At 54.0% G+C, this 22,670-nt stretch overlaps 1 protein-coding gene across 1 annotated transcript in view; it reads left to right on the top strand.

Annotated features, from left to right (window-relative positions):
* The first annotated feature begins 261 nt into the window (after positions 1–261).
* Positions 262–22,670, top strand: part of ABCB8 (ATP binding cassette subfamily B member 8) — a 38,490-nt gene continuing 16,081 nt past the window's right edge. Inside the window, exons 1-13 of the mRNA XM_063924655.1 lie at positions 262–634; positions 2,960–3,263; positions 3,585–3,740; positions 4,667–4,761; positions 5,660–5,765; positions 8,072–8,233; positions 8,315–8,400; positions 8,697–8,794; positions 9,065–9,170; positions 9,245–9,278; positions 9,466–9,596; positions 13,098–13,192; positions 15,813–15,946. Coding sequence (XP_063780725.1) covers positions 585–634; positions 2,960–3,263; positions 3,585–3,740; positions 4,667–4,761; positions 5,660–5,765; positions 8,072–8,233; positions 8,315–8,400; positions 8,697–8,794; positions 9,065–9,170; positions 9,245–9,278; positions 9,466–9,596; positions 13,098–13,192; positions 15,813–15,946 — 1,557 coding nt within the window. The 5' untranslated portion in view covers positions 262–584. The remainder of the gene's footprint in view (positions 635–2,959; positions 3,264–3,584; positions 3,741–4,666; positions 4,762–5,659; positions 5,766–8,071; positions 8,234–8,314; positions 8,401–8,696; positions 8,795–9,064; positions 9,171–9,244; positions 9,279–9,465; positions 9,597–13,097; positions 13,193–15,812; positions 15,947–22,670) is intronic.

Here is a 22,670-nt window from a genome sequence, read left to right as displayed (position 1 = left end):
GACAGCGACAGGGAACACCAGACCGCACTCAGTGACAGCGGCCGCCCAGCCACAGGAAGCCAGGACATTATTAGGCTGTTCCAAAGAATGCAGCCGGGACACATTGCCTTCGATGGCTGATCTAGCCGGACCTTCTACCACCTCCTGTGGCCGCTTCCCGCCCTGGAAGAGCCGCGCATGCGCACCTGCGTTAGCTAGAAAAGTACTGTCAGCTGCACATGCGCAGAGCAGACTCGTCGTCTTGGCAACCGCCGACCTGCCGCTACAGAGAGATGGGAGGAGACGAGACGCAGTCACTCATCGCTGACTCCTCCCTGATAGGCTGCCGCTGACCGCACACGCCCGCACATAGGCTGGGCAGGGCTCAAGTGGCCGCCCAGCCTTCTGGTAAGAGAGATGCAGTGGGCGGAAAGGGGCGTGGCTTCTGATCGCTGACTGACAGCTTGCAGTGTGACACGCGTGCCGCCACTCCGGACCCGCCTAACGCTAATCACATGATACCCGCAGACCAATCACCGCAGCTGCTGTCAGTCTGACTGACTGAGTCCCCGGCACTGCTCAGGTCACCGGCGCCGGCTCACGTCATGCTGCTCCATGTGCTGCGGGCCGGGCTCCTCCGCCGCCCGCCTCTCCGGTAATCCGGGACTACAGGTCCCAACGTGCCCTGTGTGTGTTATACAGGGGACAGCCTGAGATGTGGGAGTGGTGTGGTACTACAGGTCCCAGCGTGCCCTGTGTGTGTTATACAGGGGACAACCTGAGGTGTGGGGGTGGGGTGGTACTACAGGTCCCAGCGTGCCCTGTGTGTGTTATACAGGGGGGCAACCTGAGGTGCTGGGGGTGGTGTGGTACTACAGGTGCCAGCATGCCCTGTGTGTTATACAGGGGGGCAGCCTGAGGTGCTGGGGGTGGTGTGGTACTACAGGTCCCAGCATGCCCTGTGTGTTATACAGGGGGGCAGCCTGAGGTGTGGGGGTGGTGTGGTACTACAGGTGCCAGCATGCCCTGTGTGTTATACAGGGGGGAAGCCTGAGGTGCTGGGGGTGGTGTGGTACTACAGGTGCCAGCATGCCCTGTGTGTTATACAGGGGGGCAGCCTGAGGTGTGGGGGTGGTGTGGTACTACAGGTGCCAGCATGCCCTGTGTGTTATACAGGGGGGCAGCCTGAGGTGTGGGGGTGGTGTGGTACTACAGGTGCCAGCGTGTCCTGTGTGTGTTATACAGGGTGCAGCCTGAGGTGTGGAGGTGGTGTGGTACTACAGGTGCCAGCGTGCCCTGTGTGTGTTATACAGAGGGGGCAGCCTGAGGTGCTGGGGGTGGGGTGGTACTACAGGTGCCAGCATGCCCTGTGTGTTATACAGGAGGGACAGCCTGAGGTGTGGGGGTGGTGTTGTACTACAGGTACCAGCGTGCCCTGCGTGTGTGTTATACAGAGGGGGCAGCCGGAGGTGCTGGGGGTGGTGTGGTACTACAGGTCCCAGCGTGCCCTGTGTGTGTTATACAGGGGGGGGGGGGCAGCCTGAGGTGCTGGGGGTGGTATGGTACTACAGGTCCCAGCGTGCCCCGTGTGTGTTATACAGGGGGGCAGCCTGAGGTGTGGGGGTGGTGTGGTACTACAGGTGCCAGCATGCCCTGTGTGTTATACAGGGGGGACAGCCTGAGGTGTGGGGGTGGTGTGGTACTACAGGTGCCAGCGTGCCCTGTGTGTGTTATACAGGGGGGGGCAGCTTGAGGTGTGGGGTGGTGTGGTACTACAGGTGCCAGCGTGCCCTGTGTGTGTGATACGGGGGGGGCAGCCTGAGGTGTGGGGGTGGTGTGGTACCACAGGTACCAGCGTGCCCCGTGTGTGTTATACAGGGGGGCAGCCTGAGGTGTGGGGGTGGTGTGGTACTACAGGTGCCAGCATGCCCTGTGTGTTATACAGGGGGGACAGCCTGAGGTGTGGGGGTGGTGTGGTACTACAGGTGCCAGCGTGCCCTGTGTGTGTTATACAGGGGGGGGCAGCTTGAGGTGTGGGGTGGTGTGGTACTACAGGTGCCAGCGTGCCCTGTGTGTGTGATACGGGGGGGGCAGCCTGAGGTGTGGGGGTGGTGTGGTACCACAGGTACCAGCGTGCCCTGTGTGTGTTATACAGGGGGGGCAGCCTGAGGTGCTGGGGGTGGTGTGGTACTACAGGTACCAGCGTACCCTGTGTGTGTGTGTGTTATACAGGGGGGGGCAGCCTGAGGTGCTGGGGGTGGTGTGGTACTACAGGTCCCAGCGTGCCCTGTGTGTGTTATACAGGGGGGGGCAGCCTGAGGTGCTGGGGGTGGTGTGGTACTACAAGTCCCAGCGTGCCCTGTGTGTGTTATACAGGGGGGGCAGCCTGAGGTGCTGGGGGTGGTGTGGTACTACAGGTCCCAGCGTGCCCTGTGTGTGTGTTATACAGGGGGAACAGCCTGAGGTGTGGGGGTGGTGTGGTACTACAGGTACCAGCGTGCCCTGTGTGTTATACAGGTGGGTGGGCATCCTGATGTGCTGGTGTGGTACTACAAGTCTGAGCATGCCTTGATATCCTTTACCATCAGTCTGCAATACAGTGAAGTGGATTGTTGTATAGTGAGCATAGCACTACAAGTCACAGCATGTCTTTCCCATCTGTACGTGCTCTGTAACCACAATTCACATGAAGTCTTGCGTACGGAGAGTCCACAGGTCACCCTGCTGACATGTGGCGGATCCTTGATGTTTAATGCTGGGACTTGTAGTTCTACCCCAGAGGTGGCGCAGTAACAGAGACGTGACATTTAATGTCTATTAGTGGATGGTTCTGTATCCCTGTCACCAATCGAGGAATGCAGCTCTGTCCCCCTGTGTCTCTGTCCCCCTCCCGTGTCTCTGTCCCCCCCCCAGCAGTGACATCACAGGATATACCAGATTGTAGTGATCACACGTTCTACATTAACGTCCTCTCTTCCAGGAACCTCCATCACTCCGCCCTGTCCCGGGCTCCGGTGTCCACACCCTTACAGTTCTACGTCCGTATCCGAGATGCCACCAAATGTCTCTCGCGCTGGTCTGGCAGAAGCATTAAGGGCAGGACGCTGGTGCTGCTGCTGGGCCCGGCCGTCCTGTGTGCAGGTGGGAAGGTTGCCCTGTGCCAGCTGGAGCAGAAGAGCCCGCCGGCTGTTTGTGAGAGGAAGGTCCCTGACCCGCAGTTTGACTGGGGAACGTTCTGGAAGTTCCTGCGCCCGCAGCTGATGGCCCTCGTTGCAGCGGTGATTGTAAGAGCGCGTTCTTTGTGTATATAATATATTCTATAGAATGCTGATTCACAGTGAAGTCCGTGGCCCATCTACACAGGCTGCCACCACTTTCTGTGGTATAATAATATGATCTGCTACAAATGAACCCTTCAGAATGCATGCACTCACCCCTAAATGCAAAACATGCAACGACTTCCTGCGCCTACATGTAGGATAAGGCATTTAAGGCCACTGTTACCCGGGAGACCGCAAGTTTAGTTTCCAGCTATGTTATTGCAGGTGCAGTGTTTAATTTGTGCACCCCGATCTCTAGTGACGTTACCATTTTTGTTTTCTCAGTTGGCGTTTGGGGCGGCCTTGCTGAATATTCAGATCCCGCTGATTTTGGGGGAGTTGGTGAATGTGGTGTCCCGATATACAAGAGAGCATGCGGGGGACTACCTCCGGGAGGTGCGGGGCCCAGCCATGAAATTGCTGTGTCTGTATGCAGCCCAGGTAGGTCCTGAGAATGCCTTGTGCCCTCTGAGATCAGGAACTGCGGATGTATACACCGAGCACATCCGGGGAGACTGGTCCCAGCCAGCCAGCCAGCCGCATCTGAGGGCAACTTTGTGAACTTTTCCTTGGCAATAAAATGCATGAGCCATTATTACCAGCAGTGGTTTCCTATGGGAAAGAGGCAGCAAATGAGGGAATTGGCGTTATTGAAAAAAAATGGTTATTACGAAGCAAGTCAGCTACAGCCTTTGTCACAATGATTGGCTAAGGAGCTCACAATCTAAAACAGCCAGCACTGTCTACTCTATCGGTTATTGATTGTTTGGGTTGGTCCCTTTTCCCAATGTTATCATACCTCCCAATTTAGCATGGGCTTAAAGAGGGACAGCTGCGTGCCGGAGACTTATGCATGAAATTAGGGGGCATGGGTCTTGTGACTGTGGGGTGTTGCCTCGTGGGAGTTGCCAGCCACGCCCCCATTTTCGTCACTGTGGGGGCATCCCCAGCATTCTCAGTTGCTGCCCGTGCCACCAGTCACTCTCGTAGACAATAGACGCTGTGCGCACATCATCTATTCACCACTGCCGCAGCAAGCGAGAGGCGCCTCCCAACCCACATTTCTGTCAGTCTGAGTCCAGCTAAGTCAGTGATGGCTAACCTTGACATTCCAGCTGTTGTTGAACTACACATCCCAGCATGCCCTGCATCAGTTTTAGCATGGCCGAATAGCAAAACTGTAGCAGGGCATGTTGGGATGTGTAGTTTAACAACAGCTGGAGTGTCAAGGTTAGCCATCACTGAGCTAAGTCATTGTTTACAACGGTGGATGCTTACTGCGCTGCAAATGAAAGTTCTGTTACAGACTGACTCTTATTAATACTACAGGAGTGTGTTACTAACGTGTTCCTTGTGTGCTCACTCAGGGCTTACTGACATGTGGTTACATAGTTCTGTTGACTCGTGTTGGGGAGCGAGTTGCTGGCAGTATGAGGAAAGCTCTGTTCACTTCCCTTCTCTGGTGAGTGTCCTGTGCCCCCTGACACTCCCTTCTCTCCGCCCCTGTGCCCTGTGATGCCCGTCACTCTGCCCCTGTGACCTCTGACTCCGTACTGTACCCTGTGATGCCCATCTCTCCGCCCCTGTGCCCTGATACCTGACTCTCCATCCTGTGCCCTGTGATGCCCGTAATTCCCCCCTGTGCCTTCTGACTCCTGACTCTGTCCTGTGATGCCCATCTCTCCGCCCCTGTGCCCTCTGACGCCTGACTCTCCGCCCTCTGATGCCCGTCACTCTGCCCCTATGCCCTCTGATGCCTGACTCTCCGTCCTGTGCCCCCTGACACTCCCTTCTCTCTGCCCCTGTGCCCTCTGATGCCTGACTATCCGTCCTGTGCCCTGTGATGCCTGTCACTCTGCCCCTGTGACCTCTGACCCTGACTTTGTACTGTACCCTGTGATGCCCATCACTCCGCCCCTGTGTCCTCTGATGCCTGACTCTCCGTCCTGTGATGCCCATCTCTCCGCCCCTGTGCCCTCTGACGTTGACTCTCCATCCTGTGCCCTATGATGCCTGTCACTCCGCCCCTGTGCCCTCTGTTGCCTGGCTCTCCGTCCTGTGCCCTGTGATGCCCGTCACTCCGTCCCTGTGCCCTCTGACACCCATCTCTCCACCCATGTGCCCCCGTCTCTCCACCCATGTGCCCCCGTCTCTCCGCCCCTGACGCCCCCGTCTCTCCTTCCCTGTGCCCCGTGCTCCCTGACGCCCCCGTCTCTCCACCCATGTGCCCCCTTCTCTCCGCCCCTGTGCCCCCCGACGCCCCCGTCTCTCCACCCCTGTGCCCTCTGATACCAGTCTCTCTGCCCTGTGCACACAGACCCACTAACGCCCTCTTCCTTCCCTGTCTGTTCCTATCTCAGCCAGGATGTGGCTTTCTTTGATGCTCAGAAGACGGGTCTCTTGGTGAACCGTCTCACCTCTGATGTCCAGGAGTTTAAATCCGCCTTCAAGCAGGTGATTTCACAGGTGAGTCTGGTGCTGGCTGCTGTCTGTCTCATGGTCTGTCTTCCAGAGTCCAAGCTGTACATACAGGTGACAACACCTGCTCTCGTCTAGTGACTCGGGTCACCCCTTAGATCAAAGTTCTCATCTCCGGCTCTGAAGTATCCCAGCCGGTCCCTTCTGTCTGTGGCAGCGGGTGGGATGATTACTGACCCAGGAACTCTCCTGTGCCTGATTAGAGAGAGCCACAGTACATGACCTTAGAGCCGCCCTTCAGCAACGTGATGCAGCTCTGTGTGCCTCTGATCGCCCCCTTGCACACGTACAGCTGAACCCTAGGATTTTGCACATGAACGCGCATCAACCCCGCACTTCCACATATGTGACAGGAAACGCGCACACGGGTCACTGTGCTGAGACCCAGGGGTTTGCTGGCTAGCTAGACCCGGTACGTTCCTGGGTCACGTGTCTGAAAGCGGCATGACCGGGCGTAATAAGTGTCTGATGAGTATAGTTTTCCATTTCAGGAGAAATATGATATATAATAAAATTTAAGTAGAACTAAGACCAACCGGACATTATAATATGTTGTGCTAGAGAGCGACCTACACTGACTTTTCTGTCTTTTAATGGGAGACTCTGTGGGAGATTTATCAAAGCTTGGAGAGTGATCATTTACCAGCCCATCTGCTCCAAACTGCCATGTTACAGGCGGTGTTTCAAAAATGACAGGGGGTGGTTGGTACATTATCTCTCTCCACTTTATCACAGACTTTGATAAATATCCCCTCAACTCCTCAAACAGGAATATTGAGAAGTTGCTTGCTGCATACTGACATATTTCTATGAAACTGTATCCACATCCCTAGATACTGAAACCAGCAGATTTCTACCCTTATTTCTCGGGTAATCTCACGCTTGAAAGGCAACTGAACTAAAAATGTAAATTGCACTGCAGCTTTGCTAAACTATTACCAGCCAAACCCTTCTGTGTCAGAATGGGACATTTACTTGCATCCAGCAATATAAGACCTGTATGTAATGTCTAATTGTATGGATGCCAGTCTGTCCTCTAGATGAACTCATAGCTACACAGATATGGGAGTAGAGGAGACTTGATGTATAGTGTGGAGTCAGAGGTTAGTTTATGGCCCTTATCTAAGAAGCTATAAACTATTGTTAGAAGAGACATTACAGAAAAGCCAGGCCAGGTTAAGAAAGCTGACCTCTCGAAACTTAAGAAGACGGCTGTTTAAAAAGTAAAAACCAAAGGAAATCTGGTTACTCACTGCCCAGGTACACAGCATTGAGAGAGTTAAGGAAAAGGTGGGGGCCGCAACTGTGAGGGGGTTCTATCTGTCCCTCTCACCCACACTGGGTTGTTAATTTCTGAGGGAAGCAGCCAGGAGCTGGGAATGCACCATGGGGGTCATTCTGAGTTGATCGTAGCTGTGCTAAATTTAGCACAGCTACGATCAGGGACACAGACATGCAGGGGGACGCACAGCGGCGATGCTTTTACTTGAAGAGTAACTCCCGGCCAGCGCCCCCCGCACGGTCCAGCCACGCCTGCGTTGGCCGGACCACGCCCACGAAACGGCAGGCAAATGCAGCCGCTCCGCCCAGCGACCGCCTCTGCCTGTTAATCAGGCAAAGGCGATCGTAGCGCTCTGACAGCCTTCGGCCGTCTGGCATGCGCCGGCGCATGCTCAGTTCTGACTTGATCGCACCGCAGCGATAAACTGCAGCGTGCGATCAGGTCAGAATAACCCCCCATATCTCTTACATTGTGAAATCCCTCCGCACAGATGGCCTACCTGCTGTTGAGTAAGTTAGTTGCTAAAATCTTCTTGCTAGTGGCAGTGTCGTGTTTAAAGTAATCTAGAAGCCATGGACGGCGATTCTCGGATTGGCGTATCTGGAGAATCGGCCGGTGGTCGTGACACCTTCACTGCTGATCCACGCAGAGTGTCCGCGCTTCACATGTTGACATTCTGCACATACATACATGAGAACACTGTAGACATCCTAACAGTCGACACTATGATGCTGACGGTTTGAGTACATCCCCAGTAGTAGCTGTAATCGTCCTGCGTCTGACAATGCGCCACATGTTCTCATGAACCTTCCCCTGGAACTTCCAGCGCTGACCGCGCTATAGGCAGATTAATGCAATGAGGGCAGAATATGAGTGGCCTGAACGGGCAGCGTCTGACAAAGCCGTGCAATATGGAATGGTGAATAGAATAACCTCCGCATCACTAGATATACTTCTTTTCTTTCTTGTATTGTTACGAAAGTACTGACGCAGCGACTGCTATCCTACCTAGGGGCTCAGGAGTATCACCCAGACTGTCGGCTGCTTCATATCCCTGTATTACATCTCCCCGGAGCTGACCGGACTTCTGGTTGTAGTGATGCCGGTACTGGTGGGAACTGGCGCCATAATTGGATCTTTTCTACGCAAATTGTCACGTCAGGCCCAGGAACAGGTAGGAGAACCTCCCATTTCCCTGTAACAACCCTAATGTCTGTGGACCTGAGGCATCCCGGTATCTGTGTTCTCACTGCAGATTGCTAAAGCCACGGGTCTGGCGGACGAGGCGCTGGGAAATGTGCGCACGGTGCGGGCTTTCGCCATGGAAGGTCACGAAGAGAAGTGAGTGTGGAAAAAGTCGCCCTATAAAAACCACGGGAAATAATGTCCCGTATTGTGTCTGACATGTTCACAATAAGGTGGGTGTCTGAGGTGGGAACATTTCTGCATGGTTGTGGTTACAGAACGGAACCTGGCCCCCCGCTCTTGCCTCCTCTGTGACAGAGCATCCTTTATGGTGTACGTCACCCGTTAGTGGGTCAGACGGGCGTGTCGCCCGTTAGTGTGTCTGGCAGGTATATTAGTGTTACCCCCCCCTGTTCACTAGTTGTAGTAAATCTCTATTTTCTTCCATCCAGATTGTATTCTTCAGAGGTGAACCGGTCTGTTCAGCTGAATGAGGTTCTGGGTATTGGCATAGCGGTGTTCCAGGGTCTGTCCAACATTGCTCTAAACTGTAAGTACTATTCACTGATTTGTGGGGTCTCTATAGGGGTCACTGTATGTGGGATTCTCTCTATAGGGTGCAGTGAGCTGTATGGACTATGGGGGGGATTCTTTAGACGGTACATTATCCTGTATTTGGAGGTGTCACAGTGGGGTACATTTTGCTGTGTATGGGGTCTCACTGTAGGGTACGTTAAGCTGTATATAGGGGATTCGCTATTGGGTTCATTATACTGTATATGGGGGGTCTCCTACACTGATCACATCACTGTTGGCGCAGGCATCGTCTTGGGAACCATATTTGCCGGTGGATCATTGATGGCTGGGAATGACCTGTCGGCTGGAGACCTCATGTCCTTCCTGGTGGCCTCTCAGACTGTTCAGAGGTCCGTTTGTGTAAGGGGTTGTGGTCGGGTAGTTTGGTTACATATCCGCTCATTGTGCGTTTCCCATTACTCAGGTCCATGGCGAACATGTCGGTGCTGTTTGGCCAGGTGAGTCCGGTCTCGCGAATAATATAATGCACATTTCCTTCATTCTATGGGGATATCGGTTTACAAATCTGCCATATGGGCTGTTTCTCAGTCATACTTCTCATACTCATCCATTTGGAGCATAGGCGACCTGAGTAATATGGGTTCTCTTCTTCACTGATGTTTACGGTACCTCTGTGTCTCCTAGGTGGTCCGGGGTCTCAGCGCCGGGGGCCGTGTCTTCGAATTCATGAGTTTGGAGCCAGAGATCCCACTCAGAGGAGGACTGACGCTCCCTCTACTGAAAGGAGAAATTCATTTCAGGGACGTCTCCTTCAGGTGAGGCCACTTATCAGGTGCGTCTGTTCCTTATCTCGTATATATAACGTGAGGAGGGACTTTGTACTTCGGATAAATGGTCCTGACTGCAGATTCCTGGAATTCCAGACGTGTTACTGTGAAATGACTTGTCTGTATCAGTGGTGCTTACCCCGACTCCCGGGCAGCCTCTATGTGGATATTCCTGGTTATAGAGAAATAAATGTTGGTGGCTAGATGATGGGCGTAACCTCTCCGGTCGCCCCATAAAGACGCCCCGCAGTGTGTGCACTTAGAGCACATGCAGATGGGGACCAGGTCTTGCAGGCAGTAGTGGGTAAGTGCACAGAATATGTGGGTCCCAGCACGCCAGGAAACAGTATAACCGTACTAACAGAAGACAGCAGCCAGACATATTGTCAGTGATCCGGGGATGGATCCTCCTGTATCGTGTTAGAAGCCATGGCGTTTCCACAGTGGACAGTACAGCTGTGGAAGACTGGCCTAGGAGCAGTGCCAGGTCAGTGCCCGGTGAGGAGCGAGTGTTGCTGTTTGTGTCAGTGTCTCGGGAATACGGGAGCCCTGGTCATTGTTTCGCTGATCGCCCGCTCTAGGTGTAATATTTCTGTCCAGGTGGCATTGTCCTTTCTGGGGTGGCCTGAGAAGCACGGTGCCATTCCGATTTTCTCTGCTTCATTCTGAGCTGTGTGACCTATCGGTAGTGCCCGGGAGTTCCAGCTGCCGTATCCCAAGTAGGGCAGAGGCACAGCGGTTCTGAATATAGGGAATCTCTGCCACGATTCCTACCATAGTCCCAGTCACTGTCAGTAAATCAGGGAAGAATATTAGGGGACGAGCAGCTAAGAACCTACCGGCCTCCAGCGTGTAGTGCTCTGGGGCTTGGATGTATCGGGCTGGTCTGACCACCGTACAACCCAGGAGGCCACTATACATCCCCAGAAGGACCTGTGGTCTCTGTAGTGTAGAGGGTAGCACGTCCTGTCGCCCCGATTAGCTTTATCTCCTCATGCTCCCACAGTGGCTGACCTCAGAGTGTGCATGCAGTGGACCTTCTATTGTGCTCTGACAGGTGCTTCTCCATGATCCCCACTCTGACTGCACACAGACCTGTTACTGCTGGCGGGCGTCCTTTGCCTTGTGTCAGGCGTTTTACCCTATTATGCCCCTTTAACGATGTCTGTATTGAAGGAATGGAATTGGCAGTAAATAAGGAAGTAGTTTGGGGCTGGAGACCTGTGTTGTCAGGCCTGACTATCCTGGCAGTGCCATGACGCTGCTCCGGCCCTTCCCTGTCTCTTGCCACCACCGCCACGAGCAGCAGTTGGCAAGCACAGCAATTGTGGTCTGCCTGCCACCACCGGTGATTCGGATAGAGGGGGCATTCACAGGTGGCAGCAGCCGTCCACAGTCTCACCACTGGGGCAGATGTATCAGGGTACCGGGCCCCAAGATTTCTGTTGCTGGCACTGTGTGGTACGTAGAATCATAACTCTGATAGCGCAATGACCCTGTGTGTGGTACGTGGAAACATAACTCATACCACTGATAGCGCAATGACCCTGTGTGTGGTACATGGAAACATAACTCATAACAGTGATGGCGCAGTGACCCTGTGTGTGGTACATGGAAACATAACTCATAACACTGATGGCGCAGTGACCCTGTGTGTGGTTCATGGAAACATAACTCATAACAGTGATAGTGCAGTGACCCTGTGTGTGGTACATGGAAACATAACTCATAACTCTGATAGCACAGTGACCCTGTGTGTGGTACGTGGAAACATAACTCATAACACTGATAGCGCAGTGACCCTGTGTGTGGTATCTGGACACATAACTCATAACACTGATAGCGCAGTGACCCTGTGTGTGGTATCTGGACACATAACTCATAACCGTGATGGCGCAGTGACCCTGTGTGTCCTACATGGAAACATAACTCATAACAGTGATAGTGCAGTGACCCTGTGTGTGGTACGTGGAAACGTAACTCATAATCGTGATAGCGCAATGACCCTGTGTGTGGTACATGGAAACATAACTCATAACAGTGATAGTGCAGTGACCCTGTGTGTGGTACGTGGAAACGTAACTCATAATCGTGATAGCGCAATGACCCTGTGTGTGGTACATGGAAACATAACTCATAACAGTGATGGCGCAGTGACCCTGTGTGTGGTACATGGAAACATAACTCATAACGGTGATAGTGCAGTGACCCTGTGTGTAGTACATGGAAACATAACTCATAACTCTGATAGCACAGTGACCCTGTGTGTGGTATCTGGACACATAACTCATAACACTGATAGCGCAGTGACCCTGTGTGTGGTACGTGGACACATAACACTAATAGCGCAGTGACCCTGTGTGTGTGGTATCTGGACACATAACTCATAACTCTGATAGCACAGTGACCCTGTGTGTGGTACATGGAAACGTGACACGTAACAGTGATAGCGCAATGACCCTGTGTGTGGTACGTGGAAACATAACTCATAACACTGATAGCGCAGTGACCCTGTGTGTGGTACATGGAAACATAACTCATAACAGTGATAGCGCAATGACCCTGTGTGTGGTACATGGAAACGTGACACGTAACAGTGATAGCGCAATGACCCTGTATGTGGTACATGGAAACGTGACACGTAACAGTGATAGCGCAATGACCCTGTGTGTGGTACGTGGAAACATAACTCATAACACTGATAGCGCAGTGACCCTGTGTGTGGTACGTGGAAACATAACTCATAACTCTGATAGCGCAGTGACCCTGTGTGTGGTACATGGAAACATAACTCATAACAGTGATAGCGCAGTGACCCTGTGTGTGGTACATGGAAACATAACTCATAACAGTGATGTGTGTGGTACATGGAAACATAACTCATAACTCTGATAGCGCAATGACCCTGTGTGTGGTACATGGAAACATAACTCATAACTCTGATAGCGCAGTGACCCTGTGTGTGGTACATGGAAACATAACTCATAACAGTGATAGCGCAGTGACCCTGTGTGTGGTACATGGAAACATAACTCATAACTCTGATAGCGCGATGACCCTGTGTGTGGTTCATGGAAACATAACTCATAACACTGATAGCGCAATGACCCTGTGTGTGGTACGTGGAAACATAACTCATAACACTGATGGCGCAGTGACCCTGTGTGTGGTATCTGTACACATAACTCATAACACTGATAGCGCAATGACCCTGTGTGTGGTATCTGGACACATAACTCATAACACTGATAGCGCAGTGACCCTGTGTGTGGTACGTGGAAACATAACTCATAACACTGATGGCGCAGTGACCCTGTGTGTGGTATCTGGACACATAACTCATAACAGTGATAGCGCAGTGACCCTGTGTGTGGTACGTGGAAACATGACACGTGATAGCGCAGTGACCCTGTGTGTGGTACGTGGAAACATGACCCTGCACAGTAAGGCGCTGCATAAGTAATACATGTCATTCTACTTGTTCCCCAGTTACCCTACTCGGCCGGGTCACGAAGTATTGACTGGTTTTGACCTTCACGTCTCTCCCGGTAAGACGGTGGCCATCGTGGGACAGTCCGGGGGAGGTGAGAGAATGTGGTATTGTAAAAATTGGGATGACGTTCTCTCCTATGGTGGTGCATGAATGGAGTAAGATTTAGCAAATGATTGACAAGAAATTATGAATGGTTTTATAGGATGGCGAGCATTAGACGTGGGGATGGCACAATAGGCAGATGAGACAGGGCAGCGGGGTAGGCAGCCTCCGATACAGAATGGGGGCAGAAGTAGAGCAGCATGTGGATACCCAGGGATGGGGCAGGTGTTGGACAGCAGGGGCATGCCGGGGGATGGGTCAGGAGTAGGGCAGTGAGTAGATGCCGGGGGATGGGGCAGGAGTAGGGCAGTGAGTAGATGCCGGGGGATGGGTCAGGAGTAGGGCAGTGGGTGGATGGATGGGGCAGGAGTAGGGCAGCGGGTGGATGGCCGGGGGATGGGGCAGGAGTAGGGCAGCGGGTGGATGGCCGGGGGATGGGTCAGGAGTAGTGCAGCGGGTGGATGGCCGGGGGATGGGTCAGGAGTAGTGCAGCGGGTGGATGGCCGGGGGATGGGGCAGGAGTAGGGCAGCGGGTGGATGGCCGGGGGATGGGTCAGGAGTAGGGCAGCGGGGGGATGGGTCAGGAGTAGGGCAGCGGGGGGATGGGTCAGGAGTAGGGCAGCGGGTGGATGGCCGGGGGATGGGTCAGGAGTAGGGCAGCGGGTGGATGGCCGGGGGATGGGTCAGGAGTAGGGCAGCGGGTGGATGGCCGGGGGATGGGTCAGGAGTAGGGCAGCGGGTGGATGGCCGGGGGATGGGTCAGGAGTAGGGCAGCGGGTGGATGGCCGGGGGATGGGTCAGGAGTAGGGCAGCGGGTGGATGGCCGGGGGATGGGTCAGGAGTAGGGCAGCGGGTGGATGGCCGGGGGATGGGTCAGGAGTAGGGCAGTGGGTGGATGGGTCAGGAGTAGGGCAGCGAGTGGATGCCGGGGGATGGGTCAGGAGTAGGGCAGCGAGTGGATGCCGGGGGATGGGTCAGGAGTAGGGCAGCGGGTGGATACCGGGGGATGGGTCAGGAGTAGGGCAGCGGGTGGATGCCGGGGGATGGGTCAGGAGTAGGGCAGCGGGTGGATGCCGGGGGATGGGTCAGGAGTAGGGCAGCGGGTGGATGGCCGGGGGATGGGTCAGGAGTAGGGCAGCGGGTGGATGGCCGGGGGATGGGTCAGGAGTAGGGCAGTGGGTGGATGGCCGGGGGATGGGTCAGGAGTAGGGCAGCGGGGGGATGGGTCAGGAGTAGGGCAGCGGGGGGATGGGTCAGGAGTAGGGCAGCGGGGGGATGGGTCAGGAGTAGGGCAGCGGGGGGATGGGTCAGGAGTAGGGCAGCGGGTGGATGGCCGGGGGATGGGTCAGGAGTAGGGCAGCGGGTGGATGGCCGGGGGATGGGTCAGGAGTAGGGCAGCAGGTGGATGGCCGGGGGATGGGTCAGGAGTAGGGCAGTGGGTGGATGGGTCAGGAGTAGGGCAGCGAGTGGATGCCGGGGGATGGGTCAGGAGTAGGGCAGCGGGTGGATACCGGGGGATGGGTCAGGAGTAGGGCAGTGGGTGGATGGCCGGGGGATGGGTCAGGAGTAGGGCAGCGGGGGGATGGGTCAGGAGTAGGGCAGCGGGTGGATGGCCGGGGGATGGGTCAGGAGTAGGGCAGCGGGGGGATGGGTCAGGAGTAGGGCAGCGGGGGGATGGGTCATGAGTAGGGCAGCGGGGGGATGGGTCATGAGTAGGGCAGCGGGTGGATGGGTCAGGAGTAGGGCAGCGGGTGGATGGCCGGGGGATGGGTCAGGAGTAGGGCAGCGGGTGGATGGCCGGGGGATGGGTCAGGAGTAGGGCAGCAGGTGGATGGCCGGGGGATGGGTCAGGAGTAGGGCAGTGGGTGGATGGGTCAGGAGTAGGGCAGCGGGTGGATGCCGGGGGATGGGTCAGGAGTAGGGCAGCGGGTGGATGGCCGGGGGATGGGTCAGGAGTAGGGCAGCGGGTGGATGGCCGGGGGATGGGTCAGGAGTAGGGCAGCGGGTGGATGGCCGGGGGATGGGTCAGGAGTAGGGCAGCGGGTGGATGGCCGGGGGATGGGTCAGGAGTAGGGCAGCGGGTGGATGGCCGGGGGATGGGTCAGGAGTAGGGCAGCGGGTGGATGGCCGGGGGATGGGTCAGGAGTAGGGCAGCGGGTGGATGGCCGGGGGATGGGTCAGGAGTAGGGCAGCGGGTGGATGGCCGGGGGATGGGTCAGGAGTAGGGCAGCGGGTGGATGGCCGGGGGATGGGTCAGGAGTAGGGCAGCGGGTGGATGGCCGGGGGATGGGTCAGGAGTAGGGCAGCGGGTGGATGGCCGGGGGATGGGTCAGGAGTAGGGCAGCGGGTGGATGGTCAGGAGTAGGGCAGCGGGTGGATGGCCGGGGGATGGGTCAGGAGTAGGGCAGCGGGTGGATGGCCGGGGGATGGGTCCAGGAGTAGGGCAGCGGGTGGATGGCCGGGGGATGGGGCAGGGGTAGGGCAGCGGGTGGATGGCCGGGGGATGGGGCAGGGGTAGGGCAGCGGGTGGATGGCCGGGGGATGGGGCAGGGGGTAGATGCTTGGGGATGGGGCATTGGAGTGTGATTGTGGTTTCTGTTGTCACTCAGGAAAGTCGACAGTAGCTGCCCTCTTGGAGCGTTTCTATGACCCTGCGCAAGGGGCGGTGGAGCTGGACGGAGTAAACATCTGCTCGCTGGACCCATCTTGGCTGAGAGGGGAAGCCATCGGGTTCATTAACCAGGTAAATGGCAGGTTTTACCATGTAGTTACCATCCGGGGGGCAGAATTATGTGAGATCATTATGTCAATTCTACCCATCTCTGCGGGGGGCCAGGAGCACTGCTAGACAGTAATGTGAGTGATGGGAACAGTCACAGGGCACCAGGAGGACTCTTAATGTAAAACACGTATTATGACGGGTAATGAGGTGGCAGGAGACCACAGTTACAGAGTTTCACGTCCGCTCCCTGTAGTGTAATAAGGAGTGACGGGGCGAGGAGCGCAGTGAGTGAGGATTTGCAGGGGAGGGGAGTACAGTGAGTGAGGATTTGCAGGGGAGGGGAGGGCAGCGAGGGAGGATTTGCAGGGGAGGGGAGGGCAGCGAGGGAGGATTTGCAGGGGAGGGGAGGGCAGCGAGGGAGGATTTGCAGGGGAGGGGAGGGCAGCGAGGGAGGATTTGCAGGGGAGGGGTGCGCAGCGAGGGAGGATTTGCAGGGGAGGAGCGCAGCGAGGGAGGATTTGGAGGGGAGGGCAGCGAGGGAGGATTTGCAGGGGAGGGGAGCGCAGTGAGTGAGGATTTGCAGGGGAGGGGAGCACAGCGAGGGAGGATTTGCAGGGGAGGGCAGCGAGGGAGGATTTGCAGGGGAGGGGAGCGCAGTGAGAGGATTTGCAAGGGCAGGGGGCGCAGTGAGTGAGGATTTGCAGGGACGGGGAGGCGCAGCAAGGGAGGATTTGCAGGGGAGGGGGCGCAGTGAGTGAGGATTTGCAGGGGCGGGGGGCGCAGTGAGTGAGGATTTGCAGGGGCGGGGGGCGCAGTGAGTGAGGATTTGCAGGGGCGGGGAGCACAGTGAGTGAGGATTTGCAGGGGCGGGGGGCGCAGTGAGTGAGGATTTGCAGGGGCGGGGGGGCGCAGTGAGTGAGGATTTGCGGGGGGCGCAGCGAGGGAGGATTTGCAGGGGCGGGGAGCGCAGTGAGTGAGGATTTGCAGGGGTGGGGAGCGCAGTGAGTGAGGATTTGCAGGGGCATTGTGCACTGTAATGGAGGTTGAGGGAAGGGGGAGAATCAACACACGGTCAGGGCACTGCAAGGTCCCTAGTTTGGAAGGTAGGAAGGGGCAGGCGCACTGTAAGAAGCTTTAGATGCTACGTTAGGGAGGTCGGGGGGAGTGGTGGGGTCAGAGCCGGCCCTAACCAATATGATGCCCTAGGCAAGATTTTGGCTGGTGCCCCCTAGCACCACCGCTGGTTCCGCCTCTGACCTTGCACCTCTTTCCCAGCACCATCACCCCTCACCCATAGCTGTCCTTTTTTCTCTAATGTCCTAGTGGATGCTGGGGACTCCGTAAGGACCATGGGGAATAGACGGGCTCCGCAGGAAACAGGGCACTTTAAGAAAGAATTAGGATACTTGTGTGCACTGGCTCCTCCCTCTATGTCCCTCCTCCAGACCTCAGTTTGAATCTGTGCCCGGACGAGCTGGGTGCACTTTAGTGAGCTCTCCTGAGCTTGCTAAAAATAAAGTATTTCTTTTTCATCCACTAGGGGTCACTGGAGTACTCTTGGGGATATGGACGGCTTCCGCAGGAAACAGGGCACTGAATATTTCAATTTAGAACTCTCCTCCCCTTCATATCCCCGAGTACCTCAGTGTTTTTTCTGTGCTCACAGCACTAACAAGGCTTGTGTGGAGCTCCCACACTTAGTTGAATATTTTATTAATTTTTCATTTTTACTTTTACATTTTACTTTTGCACTTAGCACATCCCTTCCCAGTTTCTGTAAAAACATGGGTCCGGGATAGTGCCGCTGCACGGAGCAGCGCATGGCGTGTCGATCCTCACAAAGAGCACCCTCACAGCCACAGGCAGCCCACTGCCTGCTGCAAGAGCTGGACGGAGCTTACACAAAGAAGCCCCGTCGCAGCCATGTACTGAACAGCTGGACGGAGCTTACAGGAAGAAGCCCCGTCGCAGCCATGAACTGACGAGCTGGACGGAGCTTACAGATAGAAGCCCGTCGCAGCCCTCCCTACAACAAGGTATGCTGGGGGGGAACGGGGCGGTCAGCGCAGGCTGCCGCCCCGCTGTGTGGGGTCCGTGTTATAAGCCGCCCGCACCCGCCGCTCATACAGCCCGCTCGCCCCAGCCACTTCAGCCGCTCAGTCCGGCCGCCCCAGCCGCTCCGTCATGCAAGTACCAGCGCTGAGAGGGGGAGAACCGCAGCAGCTTGGCTAGCGACGCCGGAAGCCGCTACGCGCCGCTCCGGGCAGCCGAACTCCGCTGCTCTGCAATAAGTGTCCCTCGCCTCCCTGCAACGCTCCCCGCTGAGACACAGCGCTACAGGGAGCACAGGGGGTAGGGGGGGGACATGTCTGATTACAGCACTGCTGCAAGGGGGAAAATCTTAAGGGGAAGAATAGCCTGTATGACAGGCTGCCATATCTATAGGTTGTATTAATAGACTATGAGCCTATATTAAACTGCAGTCAGGAGGCATGTATTGTAACCTGCCTGTGATTATCAGTGTAGGCATGGCATGGGGGCCATTTTAACCATGCTTCCTGTTTCTTGTTTGTAATTCCAGAACGTTCCTGTCCTACATCTCTAGTCCACCAGTGGCGCAGGGGTGTTAGTGGGAATTTTGGTTCAGGTTTCACATAGGCTGGCCATGTAAACTGCATTTCGCATATATATATATATATATATATATATATATATATATATATATATATATATATATATATATATATATATATATATATTACACACCTTAAGTAATAATTTTACTGAGTCGTGCAAGTGTCCGTCTTTGGCTATTGTGTTGTCTGTCTGCATAAGGAGTAAGGCACCAGCAAAGACTAAAAATAAGTTTTACTGCAAAGTCTGTACATAAATCTACCACATGTTCAGTATGTTTTGTAGGTTTCCATATAGGATATGGGAATCAACCGGCTTCCGATGTTAAGCAAAAGTAATGGCTGGGTTGGCAATTCAATTTGGCCGCCGCTCGACAGGTGCGGCAAGATCGGAGTCTCGTGTTACACCGCCAGCTCTAACGAAGGAGTCTCAGCCTTTGCAAAGGTCCAACTTCACTTTGGGTAACAGGGTGGTAATTTAATTGGTCTTATAATTTAACCATTTCTGCTATGTTGCAGTCTGACAATTCTATGCCAAACCTCACGGCGCTAAATAAGGGTGAGGAGGGCACATTAGACCGGCAGTCAGATAGTGCGGTTTTTGCCCAGACATTGATAATGACCAGTGTGTCAGTCTCTGAAGTTTACAGAGACTAAGGAGCCTCTAACATATAATCCGTCGTATTTACTAAACGACAGAGATCTTCAATGGGCTTCTTATTTAGGATATCTTACTAAGATTTAAGTCTATTTACCCGATGGCATCTACATTACCCGTTTCCACACAGTGACATCTACATTGGAGAATCCGCCATTGGTGAATTCGTCTGTGTCAAACCTTATAAAGACCCAAGATACATTTGGGTCACTAGGGCGCTCTATGTATGGAAACAATGACGATCACGTTATACTTATCGTTAATCAAATCTGAGAAGCTGCTGAGTATCTCTGTACAGCTTCTGCTGCCGGCTGTTAGCTTGCTTCTCGCTTTTCATCGTCGCTAGTTACAGCACGACGAGCACTCTGGCTGCGGTCTTGGCAAGCGGAGTCAGAGGTCAAAAGAATACGGTGGCCAGAAGTTGTTTGGTCCTAAATTTGACAAATGCTTTTCTCAGGCCAAGGCGGTGGGGGGGAAGTCTAGTTTCCCGCCATTGCCTCCTCCGGTACCAAGACGGAAATACTCTGGTCCGGCGTTTAAATCCTTTAGACTTCAGTCTTTTCAAGGCTGTGGTACAAAAACAGTCACGCCTTGTAACGCCAGGGCGCTAAAGTCACCAACAAGCCAGTGGCTTGACGGGCTCCCAGCCCATCTCTGATTTCCAATTGTGGGAACGCGTCTTTAGACGTTACATTTGCCGGGATTCCAGACATCCACTGATGGATGTATCCGCTATTTAGTGTTAACGGAAAGCTGTCTCCCGCCACTGCGTTTTTTCAAGACAGGACTGCCTCTGTCGGACGACAAGAAGGCGTTTTGGCAGGTTGCCATTCAGTCTCTGCTGGATTCAGCAGTTTTTAATTCCAGGCCTGGTACACCAACAAGGTCAGGGTTATTATTCCCGTCTGTTTGTGGTACCGAAGCCGGAGGGCTCCGTCACCGTCTCAATCAGTAAGTCACTTACTACAGATTGAAGATGGAATTTCTGCGGTCAGTAATTGCATATTTGGAGCCACAAGATTGCATAACTTGATCTCCAGGATGCGTATTTACCCATTCCGGTTTGGTCACCTCATCACAGGTTCTTGGGTTTTGCAATACGCCACAACCATTAACAGTTTCAGGCTCTACCGTTTGGCCTCTCGTCATCGCCTCGGGTATTCACCAAAGTGATGTTTGTGATGATGGCTCATCTCAGATCCCTGGCAGTGACAATCGTTCCATACTTAGACGATCTGCTCATAAGAGCTCCGTCTCAACAGATGTTCCTCCAAATTGCGCTGCTAACGTACACCACGGTTGCAGTGTCAACTTCAAGAAATCCCATCTAATTCCGTCTCAACGACTTCAATTCCTAGGTATGATTCCAGATACGGTAAATAAAAGAATTTACCTACTACACCAGACAGATTATTCGCCATCTGGTACAATTAGTGCTCAAGCCACGCACACTATCGGTACATTGGTGTATTCGCCTATTAGGAACAATTGTGGTGGCTTTCGAAGCGCTTCAGTTTGGAGGTTTTCACTCGCGTCCATTTCAACAGCAGTGGTCGCACTCGCATAGGCAGATTCCCCACAGGGTGAGGTTGTCGCCAAGGGCGAGGGTGTCTCTACTCTGGCCGAGAGTCTCAGAAGTTGGGGAGTTGTAGTTTAAAATGGTCAGCGACAGGGTCTCTAGGCAGATCACGACAGATTGCTGTCTATAAATGTCCTGGAACTCCGCGCAATTTACATTGCACTACATGCTTCGCTCTCAGACTGTCCAAGTGCAGTCAGACAACGCGACAGCAGTCTCATACATCAACAACCAGGGAGGAACGAGAAGCCGCATGGCAATGCGGGAAGTAGCTCGAATCCTCAATTGCCCAGAATACCACCAGGTGATATTGTCGACTGGGTTCATTCCGGGAGTGGATAACTGCGAGGTGGATTATCTCAGCCGTCGGGATTTTCATCCAGGAGACTGGGCATTAAATCCAGAGGTGTTTCACATGTTGGTTCACAGGTGGGGTTACCCTCAGGTGGATCTGATGGCACCTCGCCACAATTACCAAACGCCCCAGTATGTGTCCAGAACGAGAGATCCAAAGGCAGTGGCGGTGGATGCTTTCACAATCGCGTAGCCGTACAGCCTCGTGTATCTGTTTCCACCGTTTCCGCTGCTCTCTCGGGTGCTAAAACGGATCAAAAAGAGTCCGTCACACTCATACTAGTGGTGCCTCATTGGTCTCGGAGAGCTTGGTTCTCGGATCTCCGCGGACTACTCGCATAAGATCCTTGGCCGCTCCTACTACGTCCAGACCTGTTACAACAGGGTCCGTTCTTTTACCCCGATTTAGCGCGGCTGCGTTGGACGGGGTGGCTGTTCAGACCGCCCTCTTAAGAAGATAGGGCGTTCCAGTATCGGTTATACCAACCATGTTACGAGCTAGGAAGCCGGTTACGGCAGCTCATTATTACAGAATTTGGCGTGCCTATATAGGTTGGTGTGAAGCTCGGAAGTTTCCGATATCATCTTTCAAGTTATCCCGTCTTTTGTTATTTCTACAGAGGGGGTTAGATGGAGGACTGCGTTTATCTACACTAAAGGTGCAGGTATCTGCGTTGTCAATTTATTTTCAAAGACGATTGGCTCTATTGCCGTCTGTACACACTTTTCTGCAAGGTGTCCTCAGAGTACAGCCTCCATTCATTCCACCTACAGCGCCATGGGACTTGAATCTGGTTGTAGATTTATTACAGTCTTCATAGTTTGAACCCTTACAGCAAGTGGATATAAAGTTTCTCACTTGGAAAACAATTTTTCTTCTAGCCTTAGCTTCGGCAGGGCGTGTTTCAGATTTGGGTGCCTTGTCATGCAAGCCACCGTATTTGGTGTTTCATGATGACAGAGCGGAACTTCGGACGAATCCCGCTTTCTTACCAAACATAGTGTCATCTTTTCACATCAATCAACCAAGAGTAGTTCCTGTGTTAACCGGACATTCTGGAACTCTGGATGTGGTACGCGCATTACACGTTTATGTATCCCGAACGTCTACTGTTCGTAAAACGGATGCATTGTTTGTTCTCTATGATGCTGCCAAGATGGGTTGGCCAGCTTCTAAGCAGACCTTATCCAGATGGATACAACTGCCTATACGTCAGGCTTACCTTAATGCTAGGTTACAGCCGCCTACATCAGTAACAGATCATTCCACACGTTTTGTGGGAACTTCATGGGCAGCTGGTCGTGGAGCTTCTACGACGCAGCTTTGCCGTGCGGCTACATGGTCTTCAGTGCACACGTTTGTGCGCTTTTACACGTTTGATACGTTTGCGGCATCAGCATCTAGCTTTGGCCGCCTAGTGTTACAGGTGCCAAACAGCTCTCCCGCCCACGGGGGAAGCTTTGGTACGTCCCAAGAGTACTCCAGTGACCCCTAGTGGATGAAAAAGAAAATAGGATTTT

Source organism: Pseudophryne corroboree, chromosome 5 (assembly GCF_028390025.1).
Source record: "Pseudophryne corroboree isolate aPseCor3 chromosome 5, aPseCor3.hap2, whole genome shotgun sequence".
NCBI classification, from domain to species: domain Eukaryota; kingdom Metazoa; phylum Chordata; class Amphibia; order Anura; family Myobatrachidae; genus Pseudophryne; species Pseudophryne corroboree.
This window is presented reverse-complemented; position numbering and strand designations above follow the sequence as displayed.